Genomic DNA, 16474 nt, shown 5'->3' with positions numbered 1-16474 from the left:
TCAAAGTTAATTGTGGAGGGTGATAACTTATGTGTTATTAATTAACTCGATTTGAGGTACTTGGCAAATTCCGTGGGAAATTTCTAGTATTATCAAGGATGTGAAATTAGACCTTCATTTTTTCGATGAAGTGGTAATTAAACATTGTTTTCGTAAAGCCAACAAGGTTGCTGACTTCATGGCTTCAGTTGGACATTCATGTCCAACTCTTTCAAGGTGGTTTGATAGCCGGTGGTTTCAACTTACCTCCCTCATTCGAAAAGATGAGATAGGTTGGTCCTACCCTAGAGGATCAACCTAGTTTTCTTACCTAATCAAAAAAAAAAAAATAAGCGGGGCATGGTGGGAGTATGAGGTAGGTCTCAAATAACGACGACGCATTTGATAGCCACCCCCGCCCCACAACCCATCAAATCATTACCCGCGGGTGCAAGGCGAGACCTGTCAAAATATGACCCAATTATATCCCTTATAAGGTTTGTTATAAAAAAACTCTTTCATGAAAAATTATTTTTACACAAAATCTCATTAAAGACGGCACATATCCGTCTATAACTAAAGACGGGTCAAATACAATACCACGTTCATAATAGGACAAGCAACAAGTGGGGTGGTGGGGGACAAAAATGTCACCACTTTCAAGCTATTTGACCCGTCTTTAGTTATAGACGGATATATATCCGTCTATAGCAAGACTAACTGTTATTTTTATCCAAAAAAAAGTACTCCGTAATAATATATAAATGGGCAAAACGATGGTCAAACTTCTGCCTAGAAAATCGTGTATAAAGTAAATGAAAGGGGAAGTGTCGATTGGAGTAATTGAGATCCATAATTTAAAGAGGAATTTGATTATCTTTTGAGGAGAAGAGGATAATTCTTCTTTTTCACCTAGTAGTATTTCTTAAGACAGAGAGGTACTCGTCTTTATGTTAAAACGGGTTAAATATCAATCCATATAAGCATATAAGAAAAATCTTTTGTTTTTTCGTATGCTTTCTGTTTTTGTTTAATTCATTCCACATAAATATATTTGACCCGTTTTAATTTTAAGAAGAATATCTCATCTTAAATGAGAACTTGCCTTTTCTTTCTCTGTTAAGAAAAAGAAAAGGGACAAAGGGTGGACAATAGAGTGAAAATATTATGGAATATATACATATCACAAAATCTTACTTTAGACGGACACTATCCGTCTAAAGTTGTAGACAAGTTAAATATGTGATCACTTACATAATAAGACAAACAACAAGTAGTATGTTAAGGGTTACTTTTCATGCAAAATGAGATTATTTGACCTATCTACATCTTTAGTCTTTAGACGGATTCTTGACCGTCTACAATGAGACTAATTGATAGACGATTGACTAACTTGTTTACATAAAAGATTTAAGTACGTTAACCCATAAAATTCAAAGCTCACGTAATTAACCCGCTTTCAACGAATCCATTACCAAATACGGAGTATCAATCAAGTGAGATCCCATTGTCAAAACTAGTCCCACCTACAATTCTACTATCCAACGACTCCCCATCCCAATATCCCATACTTCTTCACATAATTAACCTCAAAGTCTCATAATTAGTCCTATTTTTATTGCAACACACAATCAAATAAATCCAGCAAACATTACACAAGTTTCCAACTACTCAAAACCTAACAATGGCAGCAAATGCTCAAAACACTGAACAACCACCATTACAATCCCTCTCATTACCATTCAAAACCCGCATCGCCGTCAAATTCCTCAGCTTCATCACCGACTACGTCCGTCGCGACAACGGAACCGTCAATCGCCGTCTCTTCAACCTCCTCGACCGCCATATCCCCGCTAAGCCAAACCCTATCAATGGCGTCTCCACACACGATATCACCGTCGACGCCGACAAAAATCTCTGGTTCCGCCTCTTTATCCCTCACCGTCCACCACCAACACCGCAGTCGAAACTCCCCGTCATTGTTTTCTTCCACGGTGGCGGATTCGTCTTCCTCAGCGCAGCCTCCGGCGTCTACGACGCCGCATGCCGTCGTTTCGCCGGCGAACTAAACGCCGTCGTTTGCTCCGTCGAGTATCGCCTCGCGCCTGAGCACAAACTCCCGACGCCGTACGACGACGGCGCCGACATCCTCACCTTCCTCGACAAAAACCGCCGTAAAATATCCTGCTGGCCGGGAAATGCTGACGTGTCACAGTGCTTCGTCGCCGGAGACAGCGCAGGCGGCAACATCTCTCACCACGTCGTCGCAAAAGCGTTATCGCAACGCTTTCACGACTTAAAAGTAATCGGAATGATCAACATCCAGCCGTTTTTCGGCGGGAGCGACAGTGTAATTTCCGAAACGGCATTGGAAGGTGCGCCGGTGGTGTCGGCGGCGCGGACGGAGTGGATGTGGAAAGCAGTGTTACAGGCCGGGGAGGATAAAGATCATTGGGCCGTAAATGTTTGCGGGCCGAACGGGGTAGATTTAACAGGGTCCGATTTTCCGGAGACGCTATTGTTTATTGGCGGGTTCGACCCGTTAAAGGATTGGCAAAGGAGGTATTATGAGTGGTTGAGGAAATGTGGTGTGGTGGTTAAGTTAGTTGAGTATAATGATGCTATTCATGGGTTTTACCTTTTTAATGAGTTGCCTCAAGCTAGGTTGTTGTTTGCTGAGGTTAAGGAGTTTATTGGCAAGCAAATTACTAAGGTTGTAAATTAAGTTCATTAACATGAAATATTAACGTAATTTTAGCCCATTGTTGAATGTATGAGAATTATTGTGGTGAAAAATCCGAGTTGTTATAAGATTGATTGAATATTATTATGAATGTTTATGTCGTTTTATGTATGAGAAAGTGAGAAATTTTAAACTTGACTAAACGAGTCAATTGATCGGATTTATAAGAATTTGGGGCTGATTGAGTTATGTCATTTTCTCGTTGATTGTTATGTATATCAAGTTACTTGGGGATAAGTGCATAATAATAGTCGGTATCCAATGATAAATATTTAGGTCAGGATGAATATGTTCTGGTTAGTTTGGGTTTCGAGTCAAATTTGGGTCCTCTATTGGAATATGAGTAACGGTAAACAATGAATTGATAAACATAACGATTTTTCAAACTATTAAAGGAGTCGATTGGTACCCCTTCAAAAAACACATAAATTGTAGTTCATAGTATTTGCAAAATTAGTGATTTGTGTGTTTGCCACAAATTCCAAGAATTATAATTTCATAGGAAGTTGTTTACTTAGCCTCCTAGAGTCTCAAGTAAATGGGAGTTCATGTGGAATTCCTTCTCAGTTCTCACATTTTAACCAAATCATCATCTCCCGATTCATCTGAAATTTATAATTATGAGAAATTGACGTGTTAATTCTTCGTACAAACCAAACAACTTCAAAGTATCAAGCGATAACTAGTACGAAGTGCTTAACTTGTTAAACGGATTTTCCAACAATGTTAAATAAAAATAGATTTAAAAACGTATATATGAGAAATTAACGTGTTAATTTGTTTTTATTACATTTAGTCGAAAATTTTGTAATTTTTTTTTGTTTTACAAATAGATCTTTGGCGTGTATTTCAAAAAACTTAATAGTAGAATCGTGATTTTAAATAATATTTTATTAACGTATATGTAGTATTGTTGGTATGTCAACTTCAAGTGTGAGGATGAAAGTTGTGAAACAATGGAGAAGTGCTAGGAAGATGATTTCGTAGTATATTATATTAACACAAATTCTTATTTGTGACGGAGGGTATCCGTCACAAACAAGAGATGGGTACCATATTGTCTCACAAAAAACCCATAGGGGGTGAGAGAAGGAGCACATGGGGTGGGTGCCCACCTTGTCCCCTCTACCCATTTCCACTCACAAAATACCCGTTGCAATATCCGACCCGTCACAAGCAAGACTTATTGTTATATTAAAGGGTGGTTGTTGTAATGTAAGTGTTCGACTCACTGATCTTCTAAGAGACCATTTCTGACTACATTAATGAGAGACAAGTAATAAATACACTAAAACCTAATTAAAAAATAAAAATAAAAATGATAACTACCTTTTACGAGAGAGGTCTCTCAATAACATTAACGAGAGACCGTCTCTCTTAAGAATTTGTGTTCGGAAAAATTTGGGTCTTGTAGGTCGTCTATGAATAAAATCTGAATCACTGAGAGAAAATATAAGAAAATTAGGATATCAAAATGGATTTGATGAATTTCTTACTTACTTTAGGCTTCCTACTCATTGCCTTAAAGGTGTCATCGCAAAGATGCCATTACGCTAACCCTAATTATGATCACAAATTCTCATTTGTGACGGCGATATTCGTCACAAGCTTGTGACGGATACCGTTTTCTCTTACAAAATGCCCATTGTAAGTGAGTGAGAAGCACATGAGGGGTGCCCCACCTTGTCCCCTCTCCCTTTTTGTGAGAGGTCACAAGCAAGACTAACTGAATTATGATTTACCAGGTTAATATCTCTCAATCCATGAAATACTCCATGATTCTTATTTGGATGATATCATCAAACAATGTTTTACATGTTAACGACATGTAATTCATATTTAGGCGTTGTTTGGTAAACGATATATTGACCAATTTTTAGCATATTCAAGGGTTTAGCATGTTTGGCCAATCAGGCCCTATTCTTTTAGAATTAAAGTCACTTAATTTAAGTTCACTTCAGATCCTATAAGTTCAGTTCAGATTCTATAAGTTCAGTTCAGATCCTATAAGTTCAGTTCAGATCCTACAAGTTCGGTTCAGTTCAGATTCTATAAGTTTAGTTCAGTTCAGATCCAATAAGTTCAGTTCAGATCGTATAAGTTCAGATCCTATAATTTCAGTTTAGAAAAGTTATATACAGAGTATTTTTTTAAAAAATCTACGCAAAAACATTTGACATTATTAATTATTCAATACATATATACATTATTATTTTTAAAACAAAATTATCACTCTTCTCATTATTTTTTATCGTAATGTAACCGTAGTATAATGTATGAACAAATCAATGCATATAAACCGAAAAAATGTTATTTTCTTACCTTGTGTTTTAGACTATATTTTCTTATCAGTGTTCTCTCTTGGCTGCTCGCTAATTTCTTGTAAAAAATTTGTTTAATCTCAATAAAATTTTGCGTTTATAATAATAATAATAATAATAATAATAATAATAATAATAATAAAAGTTGCGGTTTTATAAAAAATAAAAAAATAAAATAAAAATAACAACAAGAACAATGATAATAATAATAATAATAATAATAATAATAATAATAATAATAATAATAATAATAATAATAATAATAATAATAATAATAATTTAAGTTAATTTAAATTCGGATTGTGTAAGTTCAGTTCAAATCCTATATGTTCGTTCAGATCTTATAAAGTTCAGTTCAGTTCAGATCCTATAAGTTCAGTTCAGATCCTATAAGTTCAGTTCAGTTTAGTTCAGATCCTATAAGTTCAGTTCAGATCCAATAAGTTCAGTTCAGTTCAGATCTTATAAGTTCAGTTCAGTTCAAATCCTACAAGTTCACTTCAGATCAGTTTAGATCCTATAAGTTAGTTCAGTTCAGATCAGATCCGTTTCAATCCAAAAGAACATGACCTCAATATGCTAATTTTAGTGTTTGGTAAACATATTGAAACAACATATTTGAGATCAATATGTTGTTTTACAATAGCGCTGTTTGGTAAACGGCATATTGGCCAATTTTTAGCATATTCAAGGGTTTTAGCATGTTTGACCAATCAATATGCTAATTTTAGTGTTTGGTAAACAGCATGTTGAAACAGCATATTGAAACAGCATATTTGGGGTCAATATGCTGTTTTATAATATGCTGCTTATCCCAGCATATTGTAAAATAGGAAATTTTTCTCCATTTTACAAAAAAAACAAACAATCTACTAATTATAATCTACCAATGATCAAACACTCAAATTAATTCTGCTAATTATAATATGCTAGTCAAACCTTCTGATAAAATCTGTCATTTATAATCTATTTTTGCAATCTGGTTATACTGAAATTAATCCGTTGTTTACCAAACAGGGTCAATATGCTGCTTACCACAGCATATTGGTTAACATATTGTAAAATAGGAAATTTTTCTCCATTTTACAAAGAAAACTAACAATCTACTAATCGTAATCTGCCAATTACCAAACACTTAAATTATTTCGGCTAATTATAATATGCTAGTCAAACCTTTTGATAAAATCTACCATTTATAATATGCTTTTGCAATCTACTTATGCTAAAATTAATCCGTTGTTTACCAAACATGACCTTACATGTTTAACTTACAGATAGGGCTGAGCAAAACCGGTTATCCGCTCCGGTTTTGCAAACCGATTCGGTAACCGGTTTTAAAAAATGGTTTCTTTTCTAAACTGAATCTGCTCCGGATTAATTCGGTTAACCGATTTTTTCGGAATTTAAAAACCGGATCCGTAAACCGGTTTTTCCGCTCCGATTTTTATAACCGGTTTCAAGAAAGATCCACAATTAAATGCATAGAAACACATAGAAAAATTAGGTTACCGGTTTAAAAACCGGTCTCCGATTTTGAATTTACATTATTTTTGACTTTTAGTTTCTAAAAAAGAAACCAGTTGGTTTCAAAAAAATAAAAATAAAGAAACCGGTTTAAAAACCGGTCCCCGGTTTTGAATTTTCTACAACCGAATCCACTCCGCTTTTATAGTAAAAAATCCGGTTCGGTTACCGCACCGGAAAAACCGAATATTCGGACTCCACAATTCGGTTTTCGGTTCGGTTTCGGTTTAAAAATACGGTTCAGACTTTTTTGCTCAGCCCTACTTACAGATGGTAGTTATTTGATTGATATAAACATTAGGTTTTAGTTATTTGATTGATATAAACATTAGGTTTTTTCACATCAATTAATTTTATTCATCCAAATTCATGTTAACAGTGTTGACAAAAGCAAGTCTCTTGAGAGACGATCATTCAATAACTTTATTAAGATGGTCACTCTCCGATCTAAAGTCAAACAGTAGGTCTCCCTTGTGACGGGTCGGATCTTGCGACGGTTATTTTGTGAGTGGAAATGGGTAGAGGGGACAAGGTGGGCACCCACCCCATGTGCTCCTTCTCTCACCCCTATGGGTTTTTTGTAAGACAATATGGTATCCGTCACAAGTTTGTGAAGGATACCCTCCGTCATAAGGGAGAATTTGTGAAAGTCAAAATGATACCACGGTTAATAAAACAAGTACGAATCACAGTTAAATATAAAATGGGTATTGCTTATTATGAAAAAGGAAAATTTTCACTTTGGTGTCTGTGGTTTGGGCTAATTCCACTTTAATGCCCCAAAGTTTGCATAACTCCACTTTAGTGCCCTAAGATTTGGATTATTTCTCACTCTTGTGACCTAAATTTTAATTAAAATTTCATTTTGGTAACCTAAAACATGCAATAGTAAACTTTTATTTTAGTTAATTACTTTTTGCGTAAAATAAAATGCAAATTTGGATATTATATTACACACAAAATAGAATAATCAACATAATATTGTCACCAAAGTGGGAAGAAGTCCAAACCTTACGGCACCAAAGTGAAATTATGCAAACCTCAAGGCACCAAAGTGCAATTAGGCGAAACCTCAGGGCACCAAAGTGGAAATAATTCTATGAAAAAGTTACGAAACTGAAAAAAACACTTTGGATCACGATCAACTATTTAGAGAAAGACGGTATCTCTCACTTGTTTAAGACAGGTGTATCCGTTTTAAATTTAATACAGGTCAAATAGTATGAATAAGTCAAGAATATAATTGCACAAGGAAAAGTAAAAAGTGATTTATGTTAAAATGCACTAGTGAAATAATATTTGATTGATCCGTTTTTATGTAAATCAAGAGTCACAAACTCACAACTAGGGCTGAGCAAAACCGGTTAACCGCTCCGATTTTGCAAACCGGTTCGGTAACCGGTTTTAAAATTTGCTTTTTTTCCTAAACCGAATCCGTTCCGGATTAATCCGGTTAACCGGTTTTTTCTGAATTTTAAACCGGATCCGAAAACCGGTTTATCCGCTCCGGTTTTCATAACCGGTTTCAAGAAAGACACACAATAAAATGCATGGAAACACATAGAAAAATTAGGTTACCGGTTTAAAACCGGTCTCCGGTTTTGAATTTACATTAATTTTGACTTTTTAGTTTCTAAAAAAGAAACCGGTTTAAAAACCGGTCCCCGGTTTTGAATTTTCTACAACCGAATCCGCTCCGTTTTTATAGTAAAAAACCCGGTTCGGTTATCGCACCGAAAAAAAAACCGAATATTCGGACTCCATAATTCGGTTTTTGGTTCGATTTCGGTTTAAAAAAACGGTTCGGACTTTTTTGCTCAGCCCTACTCACAACTACTACTCACAACATTTAGCTAAAGGCGTCCGTTACTAGCACCAAGCAGAATATCAGTACAACCCACGCACAAATTCCCCCATTTCTGATTTTCTTCCCCTTGAGTTGGAAAAAAAACTCACCTGGAGAAGGGAGTCATTCGGTATTAGTATATATTTCACTCTCACAATGTCACACCAAAACAATGTAGTATAACTGTATAACCATACAAACAACCCATTAATTCTCAATCAAAATTCTCCCTCCTCCTTCACTCTTATTACTCCCTTTCTCAATTTGGTAATTCCTTTTCTCTACCCACCATTTTTTTTTTTTAATTTTTTAAACTGTTTAATTTGTTGTTTACATGCAATTTTAATGTCCATGTTTGAAAATTATAGATTTTTTTATGTTCTTATTTTTATGATTATTTTCATCTTGTTATTGTTGTTAAATGCAATTGAAAAGGGTTTATTTGATTTGGGTTTGTTTTTATATGATATGGGTATTGATTCGTTAATTGAATGGTGTGTTAGAAATCAGGCAATTAGTTTGGTATTATTTTTTGTTAGGGTTTATGTCAATGAACCCTTTTTCCGATTAGGGCTCGCTTGGGATGAAGGTAAATATTAGCGGAGTTTTTCTAATTGCTGTTAATGGAGTTGTAGTTCTGACCAACCTTTTTTTTTTTCAAGTGCCTTTTTTTTTTTCATGGTCAACCATATTCCTTCACCATCCTGAAATCCCCTACCCCGTTTGTTAGGGTAATCACTCCACTCAAAAATATACTCTGCCACTCACAAAAGCCAATTAATAGACTATACCACTGGTTGTATGGTGTAGAATCGGAGATATGTTCTAAAGTTTTCGAGTTTTGTTTTAAAGAATTTGAGCTGTATTATAAAGTATCTGAAATCAACCACTTAAACATTAAAAAAAAAAAATTAAAAAACTCAGAAAAATTACGCATAAGCTCGGATAAATGTATAGTGGTTGTACAATGCTTATTATACAACTAGAGGTATAGTAGTATTTGTGCACAAGCGAAGCTATTAAAATAATACTCTCATAAAATGAGGGGAGAGTACATTTCTTCTTTGGCGTTATAATTTTTTTTTATTGCTATGCATTGTTTTATCTGACATGAAATTGTGTTGAGATTTGAAAATTGTGTAATAGGGTTGTTATCACTTAGCAGAATTGTATGTCTATGATTTGGTTGTGTTCTATATTACGCCGATGTCCATTTGCCTAGTTAGTGTGACAAAAGTTAATGTTCAGTTATATAGGTTTTAACTTTTTAGGTATTTTGAGTCGTTTTTCAAGCCTGTGTGTGTGTGTGTGTGTGTGTGTGTGTGTGTTCGTGTGTGTGTGTGTGGAAACTTCGGGTGCCTGGTTTGTTGTGTGGTGAAAAAGAATGAGTGAAATTGGTTTGGTTTTTTTTTGGTCTTTTGATATTTTTTATTTGCCTACCCTGAAGTTATCAGGAGAAAATGGATGGGACGTCGGACTTTTGGGTTGAGGACGATGGACAAGCTTTTACACCAAGAACAAAGAGGAAGGCTAAAAGGAAGGTGAAGTTTAATGGGTGGGGTTCGAGGGAGTTGATCGATTTTCTTAACTCGATTGGTAAGGATGTTAGTAAGCCGCTGTCTCATTACGATGTTACCAACATTGTCAATCAGTATATCATTGATAATAAGCTTATCCACCCTGAGAAGAAGAAGAGAGCTGTTTGTGATGAGAGACTTCAAGTTCTATTTGGAGGGAAGAAACAATCTGTGTTCCGGAACAAGATACAAAACCTGTTGGAACCGCACTTCCCCGAAAATCATGTTGATTCTGAGGAGGATGCTTACAGCTCAGATGAAGATGAAGATTTCTCTGCGTCTAAAAGACAGAAAATATCAACAGTGGATACGAAGACATTACCGAGGAAGAAGGAAGTTTCAAAAAGCTCTTTGGCTGCTATCTGCCCTGAAAACATTAAGCTCATATATCTTAAGAGGTCCTTGGTGCAAGAGTTTCTTAAGCACCCACAAACATTTGAAAGCAAAGTAGTGGGAAGCTTTGTGAAAACTAAACCAGACCCGTATGACATTTATCAGAAGAACTCACACCAACTGCAACTTGTTACAGGTGATGAATCTTCATATACTTGCCTTTTGAAGTGAGTTTTATTTAGTTTGGACCTTTGTCAATTCTAGCCGTGGCAGATGATTTCTTGAACAAATGTCATTAATCACTTAGTTCATAAACTTTTTTATTTGCTGTGAAGCATACATGAAATACACAATTGTTGTTGATTTGTTGTGAACGAATGTGTCATTAATTACTTAAGTCAGTTTAGAGCACTCGGTGCACTCAAGCTTATAAGAGTAAGTTGAGTGCCACCTCATACTAGTAAATTACCATGATTCCTTACCATTACCACAATTGCGATTGGTACTGCATCTTAGTACCACGATCACAGCTGAAAGTACTTCTGTCAAAATATTTGCTCTTTGAATGTATGGTGAGTTACAAAACATGGCAATCCTCTTCTCTAAAACACATCTATTTGGTTTATAATTTGATTTCACAAGAACTATGTATGATTGTCATATTCATCTACAACCTAGTATCATACATACTTACATAGTTTTCCGTATTGAGTGCGGTAGAATCTTCAATATCATATAATGCTTACATTCTTGATCTACAGGCGTAAAGGATGTTTCTTTAGCTGGTGATAATAGGGCCGCTATGCTTCAGCTTGCTAACATGTCAGAGGGCATGAGGATATCCGCACTCTCAGATGATAATTTTTCAGAGGTAAAGTCGGGACTACACCAACCTGCACACTTACTAGAAGCACGAGAATCTTTTTGCGATCTTATGTTCAATAAAAGACAGAACCATATGAGTTGTGAGTTATGAGTTATGACCATGTTAAATGATTTTCTCTAATATTTGCACATAGGAAGTTTGAATTATTGAAAGCATTTGATTTTTAAATGCTAAATTTCAACTGCTTGAAAGTAGGAGATGTCAACCTCCTCATAATGTTGCTTACTGGCAATTCGAATGGCTTATACAAAGAAATTTTGCATTTGTGAAATCTTAGTGCTCGTTTTTTTTGGCTGCATACTTCGTGATTTAAGTTATATCACATATCCCATATTATCCCTTATTGTTTGCATACTTGCACTGGTAGCGACAAGTTATCCTCTGATTTCATTTTGCCAATGAATCTTTAACAGGGCAGTTTCTGAAGAATGTTAACGAAGATAAATAGGTTAAAGGTCCTATATTTTTGGCTTTAGTTTGACAAAATATAGGTGCATGATTTTCTTTTGTATTCTGGTAGTGTTCACGTTTTCTTTGCTGTTTGCATACTCTGTATTTCCTGGTGGACATGTAGTAACATTATATCGCAAAATAGTTTATTCTTATGGTGTTTTTTCATACAGTTATATCATTATTGGTATCTTTTTTGGCTTTGATTCAGACAATACTTCTGCAATTGCAGGAAGAATGTGAGGATTTACGTAGAAGATTTAATGATGGTTCACTCAAGCATCCTACTGTTGTAAGTTACTTGAATTGTTGCAACCTATTTACACTCAATTTCTCGTCGTCATCTTAGATTCGTTCTACATTTGACGTTGCTGCAGCGATTCTTCCGTTTCTTTATGTTAAGAATGTTATGATATTTCTTTATGTTAAGAATGTTATGATATTGAACAGGGAGAACTGGAGAAAAAAGTTGCTATCCTTCATGAGGACTTAACAAGACATGTAAGTTAACTTGGAAACTCTTTTGTAATTTTTCCTGTTGATGAGGGCATCAAATGTCATCCATCCTGACAACGGTATTAAATCTTGGTTTGAGACTCGATCACGGAATTGATCAGTGAGGCCTAATCTTGGCTGTTACGTCATAAATACGGGCATATAGCTATTCCGCTGCAAAATGTTGTTTCCTTAATCTTCTAAACCTTGATGATTCAAACACTATGAGTTGGTCGTGGTTTAATACCATGGTCCTGTCTGTTGGCTGATGCTTGCGTGCTAGCTAATGGTCATTTGTGCTCATCACGTGTCTGAGCTAAGGCAGAATGTTATAAGTAGAACGCTTATAGCACAGATGATATGTTCTTGATTCTGGTTTTATGTTGCTTTGTGAGGAGCTTTACTCTGATTTTTTTTGTTCTTAGAAAGGTGTAACCCAGCTTTCCTGACCAACTGTTGTAGATGTGTAATGTAATAGTGTAGCCTCAACAGAAGTGTCTCCTCATCTAGTCTAGTTCTTCTATCATGTTTAATCTTAATCATCGGAGAATATGCCTAAAGCTTTGAAATTATTTTTAAATTTCTAAGTCATTCTGTAATTGTTGAACAATTTGCATTTAACCTTTAAAAAACCTTCCTTATTCGCCATTCTGATGAGATGTACATAGTTATATTTGACTAAAAGGCAGAATATGATGTATATTTTTCCTTCCGAAGGTAGTTTGGACTTAAATGCTTGCATCACTGTTTCTAAGAAAAGATATTATGATTGTTGGCTTGCTGAGCCTTAGTTGATTAAGGCACTTAAACGTGTTGAGCTTCTTTGCATCCATCAAAATGTGGCGCTTTGCTACAACCTGGTTATTTCATTGCTCTTCTACATAACTGGTTGCCTGTTGCTATCTTTACATGCAACAATCGTGTAAAGTTAATTCTGTTTAAGATGCTGCCAGTTAAGTAAGTTTGTGCCTTTCAAACGGTTTGTGATTCGCTTGTTTCTACCTTCTACCCTTCATAAAATCAATTTATCTGTTCACTCTAGGCTTTGGAATGACCCTCGACAAGGGAAATTTAATTTTTAGTTTATATTGAGAAACATTATTTGAAGGGGAGTCTTGGCGCACCGGTTAAGGTGTTGCTTTGTGATCGTGAGGTCACGGGTTCAAGTCCTTGGAGTGGCCTCTTGCCAAAATGGCAAGGGAAGGCTTGCCCCAATTACACCCTTGTGGTGGGACCCTTCCCCGGACCCTCGCCTAGCGGGGACGCCATCGTGCACCGGGCTGCCCTTTTATTGAGAAACATTATTTATACTGACAAATTTGAGTCTTGCCAAATCTGTATTTTTCTTACTTGCAGTGGCTTGCAAGAGAGCTTGTACTTCTCAAGATCCGTACAGATCAAGCAAATGAGAAGGGTTGGCGATACAAATATCCTTTATGGCTATCACTGATGAGTATTTTAAGCTTTGAGTTACCCGACAAACGCACTTAATGTTGATTGATTTTTAAAATTATTATTGTTATCTCAGAACGACATTCATCATTTAGATGGTTGTAACATCTGATCCTATTCATTTATGCAATTAGTCAAGTATTCTTCCATGCCATTTAAATCGTCCCCGTTTGACTTTGGTTCTAAACGGCAACATCTTTGGCTCACATTTTCTAATAATATACAAAGGACTACAAAGGTTTTGAGATAATGAATGTGAAAATAGTCCTTTCATTTTGATATTTTGAACTAGACAGACAAACTTTACATTGAACAGGAGAAATTAATGGCCATGTCCACTTTGACCATAAAAGTCCAATTTGAATTTGGTGTGGAGGGAGTAGTAGTTTTGTTTTAAGTACTAATCAAACCTGTTCATATTCAATGTCAGTCATGTCACCGTTGTCCCTTAACTAGCCTTCACAGTGACAGAGTACCTAGACAGAAGGAAGCTGCTTGAGACACCTGCTGAACAATCGCGCCTGTTAAACGAGATTCCAACAGTGATTCCAGTGAAGGTTGACCCAGAAACTGTTCCAGATAATCCTCCTGACTGTGTTGATCAAAACACTGTTGATTCACCAAAAACTGCAGACTGGGAATGGGAACCTTCCTATAACTCATCAGCTATTGAAGTGCCGGCAAATGTTTCAAGCAAGCACGGTAGTCAAGGTATGCAATCAGTCTTTATGTATCCCCATAAATGCATGGTTAGATTTTACAATTTAGAACCTTTATCTGTGTACTTAAATTTTATTTTTATTAAGACTATATTGATACCCTTCCTTGGTTTTGGTATTTATGTCCCAAAGTTGTTTGAACTTCAAATTCAATTACTCCACAACTTCGGGGTTAATGTGCTACTATTTGGTAGATCTGATTTTCTTGATAGCATTTTTTATGTTGGTGGTTTTGAATCTCCCAATGTCGTACTACTTGGTTCTTGTTTGTTTTTTTTAAATCATGTAGTAGTCTTCATTTAATGCTTTGTGAAAATGTAGATCTAGTTTTCTTAACGTGGCATATTTGACTTCATATTTATTTTCTTTGGCAGAGATCTGTTAAAAAATTAGTTCAATTCTTGGATAGTAGACATGACAGCCTGAATGTTCTGTTTATCACAATATACAAGTAAATAGCAGTCTCTTAATCATAATGGGCTATATTCCGAGGAGTTACTTTCATTTTTAGATTACATTTTGGGGAGGGTAATTTTTGTTTTCATTTTATTTTGCTTCTTGTTTCCACTCCCAGTGGGGCCAAAATTTTACCATTCTCCAGCTTATGAATACTGTAGAATAAAACAGGCCGACTTACTAAGTTTTCTATGCTTATTGTTTCTTGAAAAAGAAGAATGTCTGCATTTATGACACTACTCTCAAAGTCTCAATATGGGTTATCCAGAAACACTATTTTTAACATTGGCATAGGGCTGCGACAGCTGCGTACATCCGACCCTTTGCCATGTTTCTTGCTTCTTTTTTTAGGCAAAGGCTGCATGTGGCTTATTGGCTTTAGAAGGACCCCAACAATACATCTCCGTAGGAATTAGACTTTTCGACAATTGTTGTTTAATAGAGTTGGAATACTCGTTGTAGTCATATGCTCCTACTTCACATCCATCTAGTTATCTGCAAGTTTATTGGCGATGATTTAGAAAAAAAATCTGAATGCATTTCCCACTGAAATATCAATTTTTTCAGGGCTACAAGTTGAGGTTGGCTCTAGGAGCAATGGCAACATTATGCCTTCAATCCCTCACGAGGGAAGTCAATTACAAATGGAGCAAGTCAGAACCCAAAGCAATGGGCATCTTAAGCCCTTGGAACCTAACAAAACAAGTATGCTCAGAATAGAAATACCGAGAATAGAAAGCAACTGTCATGCAGAATCAGAATCCTTAAGTGCAGTCCAAAGAGATGTCTCAGGCACGGAAACAGTTGGGGCAGAGAAAAATGCTCAGTTGCTGCCATGTTCAAATGGTAGAGATCCTCCCCGGGATCCAATTCCAAAAAGTGTTGAGGTAATTACTTTGAGTGATGATGAGGATGAGCCAGAAATTGCATCAACCAATGCACCAGCTCTTCCTGATCCAGAATGCTACACTTGGTATTACTTAGATCCTACGAGTAGAGTTCAAGGACCTTTTCCATTGTCACTTCTGAAAAGATGGAGCGATTTAGGCTATTTTCAACCTGGTTTCAGAGTTTGGGCTAGTGGTCAGAGACCCGATGAAGCAATCCTGTTGAGCTATATTCTTCAGCGAGTTTTCCCTAGCTGATTTCTGACTGTCAAAGCCACTAGTTTTGGACTTTGGAACATGATGGAATAAAGTAAAAAAAATAATTCTCAGCCAATGCCGAGTAATCTTTTGGAAATAGTTTCTGTGTTCTCAACACCGGGGCAAACCGCATACACTAGGTGCTTGCCGGGGAAATGTTAGTATCGTGACCAGGTGTATACAAACAGAGATGCAATTTTTTCCAACTGTAAGTCAATGTAAAGATTTTCTAGATTTTTCGATAGGTAGATTAACTAGATTTCAGGAAGCAGTCCATCAGGTATGATGTACTTTTGGAGGCATAGGCATATTGTAAGGCAGTTATAGTTGTTTGTTTCCGTAGTTCTGTACTGAGTATTATACTAATATATCTACTGCTGTGACGGCATTTAGCTGGTCCTTTATCCTCTGTACAGGTTTACTGACACTGTTTGTCAACTAGGGAGTATTTGTCTTGATTTTAATGGCCAACCCGTGAACTCTGATGAACATTTTCCCAAAATTACCTAAGAAGTTTCAATCTAGCGGTTAAGAAGTGTGCATTGTGG

General features: G+C 36.0%; 2 protein-coding genes across 2 annotated transcripts; both read left to right on the top strand.

Annotated features, from left to right (window-relative positions):
* The first annotated feature begins 1513 nt into the window (after nucleotides 1–1513).
* Nucleotides 1514–2827, top strand: LOC141647401 (putative carboxylesterase 18). Its single transcript, XM_074455554.1, has one exon. The coding sequence runs from the start codon at nucleotides 1664–1666 to the stop codon at nucleotides 2702–2704; it is 1041 nt and encodes a 346-aa protein (XP_074311655.1). The 5' UTR covers nucleotides 1514–1663; the 3' UTR covers nucleotides 2705–2827.
* Nucleotides 2828–8455: 5628 nt separating this feature from the next.
* LOC141647400 (uncharacterized protein At5g08430-like) lies at nucleotides 8456–16323 on the top strand. The gene is made up of 8 exons (XM_074455553.1): nucleotides 8456–8680; nucleotides 9861–10519; nucleotides 11085–11194; nucleotides 11892–11951; nucleotides 12110–12160; nucleotides 13511–13582; nucleotides 14071–14317; nucleotides 15349–16323. Exons 2-8 carry the CDS (start codon nucleotides 9874–9876, stop codon nucleotides 15924–15926), a joined length of 1764 nt encoding a protein of 587 aa, XP_074311654.1. The 5' UTR covers nucleotides 8456–8680; nucleotides 9861–9873; the 3' UTR covers nucleotides 15927–16323.
* The last annotated feature ends 151 nt before the right edge of the window (nucleotides 16324–16474 follow it).

Source organism: Silene latifolia, chromosome 3 (assembly GCF_048544455.1).
Source record: "Silene latifolia isolate original U9 population chromosome 3, ASM4854445v1, whole genome shotgun sequence".
Taxonomy (NCBI): Eukaryota; Viridiplantae; Streptophyta; class Magnoliopsida; order Caryophyllales; family Caryophyllaceae; genus Silene; species Silene latifolia.
This window is presented reverse-complemented; position numbering and strand designations above follow the sequence as displayed.

What these genes read in the sequence shown, in the direction of transcription:
- LOC141647400 (XM_074455553.1), top strand. Translation starts at nt 9,874, where the DNA reads ATGGATGGGACGTCGGACTTTTGGGTTGAGGACGATGGACAAGCTTTT. An exon ending in CACTCAAGCATCCTACTGTT is followed by an intron (nt 11,952 to 12,109) that starts GTAAGTTACTTG and finishes GATATTGAACAG; the next exon opens with GGAGAACTGGAGAAAAAAGT. An exon ending in AGAAGGGTTGGCGATACAAA is followed by an intron (nt 13,583 to 14,070) that starts TATCCTTTATGG and finishes CTAGCCTTCACA; the next exon opens with GTGACAGAGTACCTAGACAG.
- LOC141647401 (XM_074455554.1), top strand. Translation starts at nt 1,664, where the DNA reads ATGGCAGCAAATGCTCAAAACACTGAACAACCACCATTACAATCCCTC.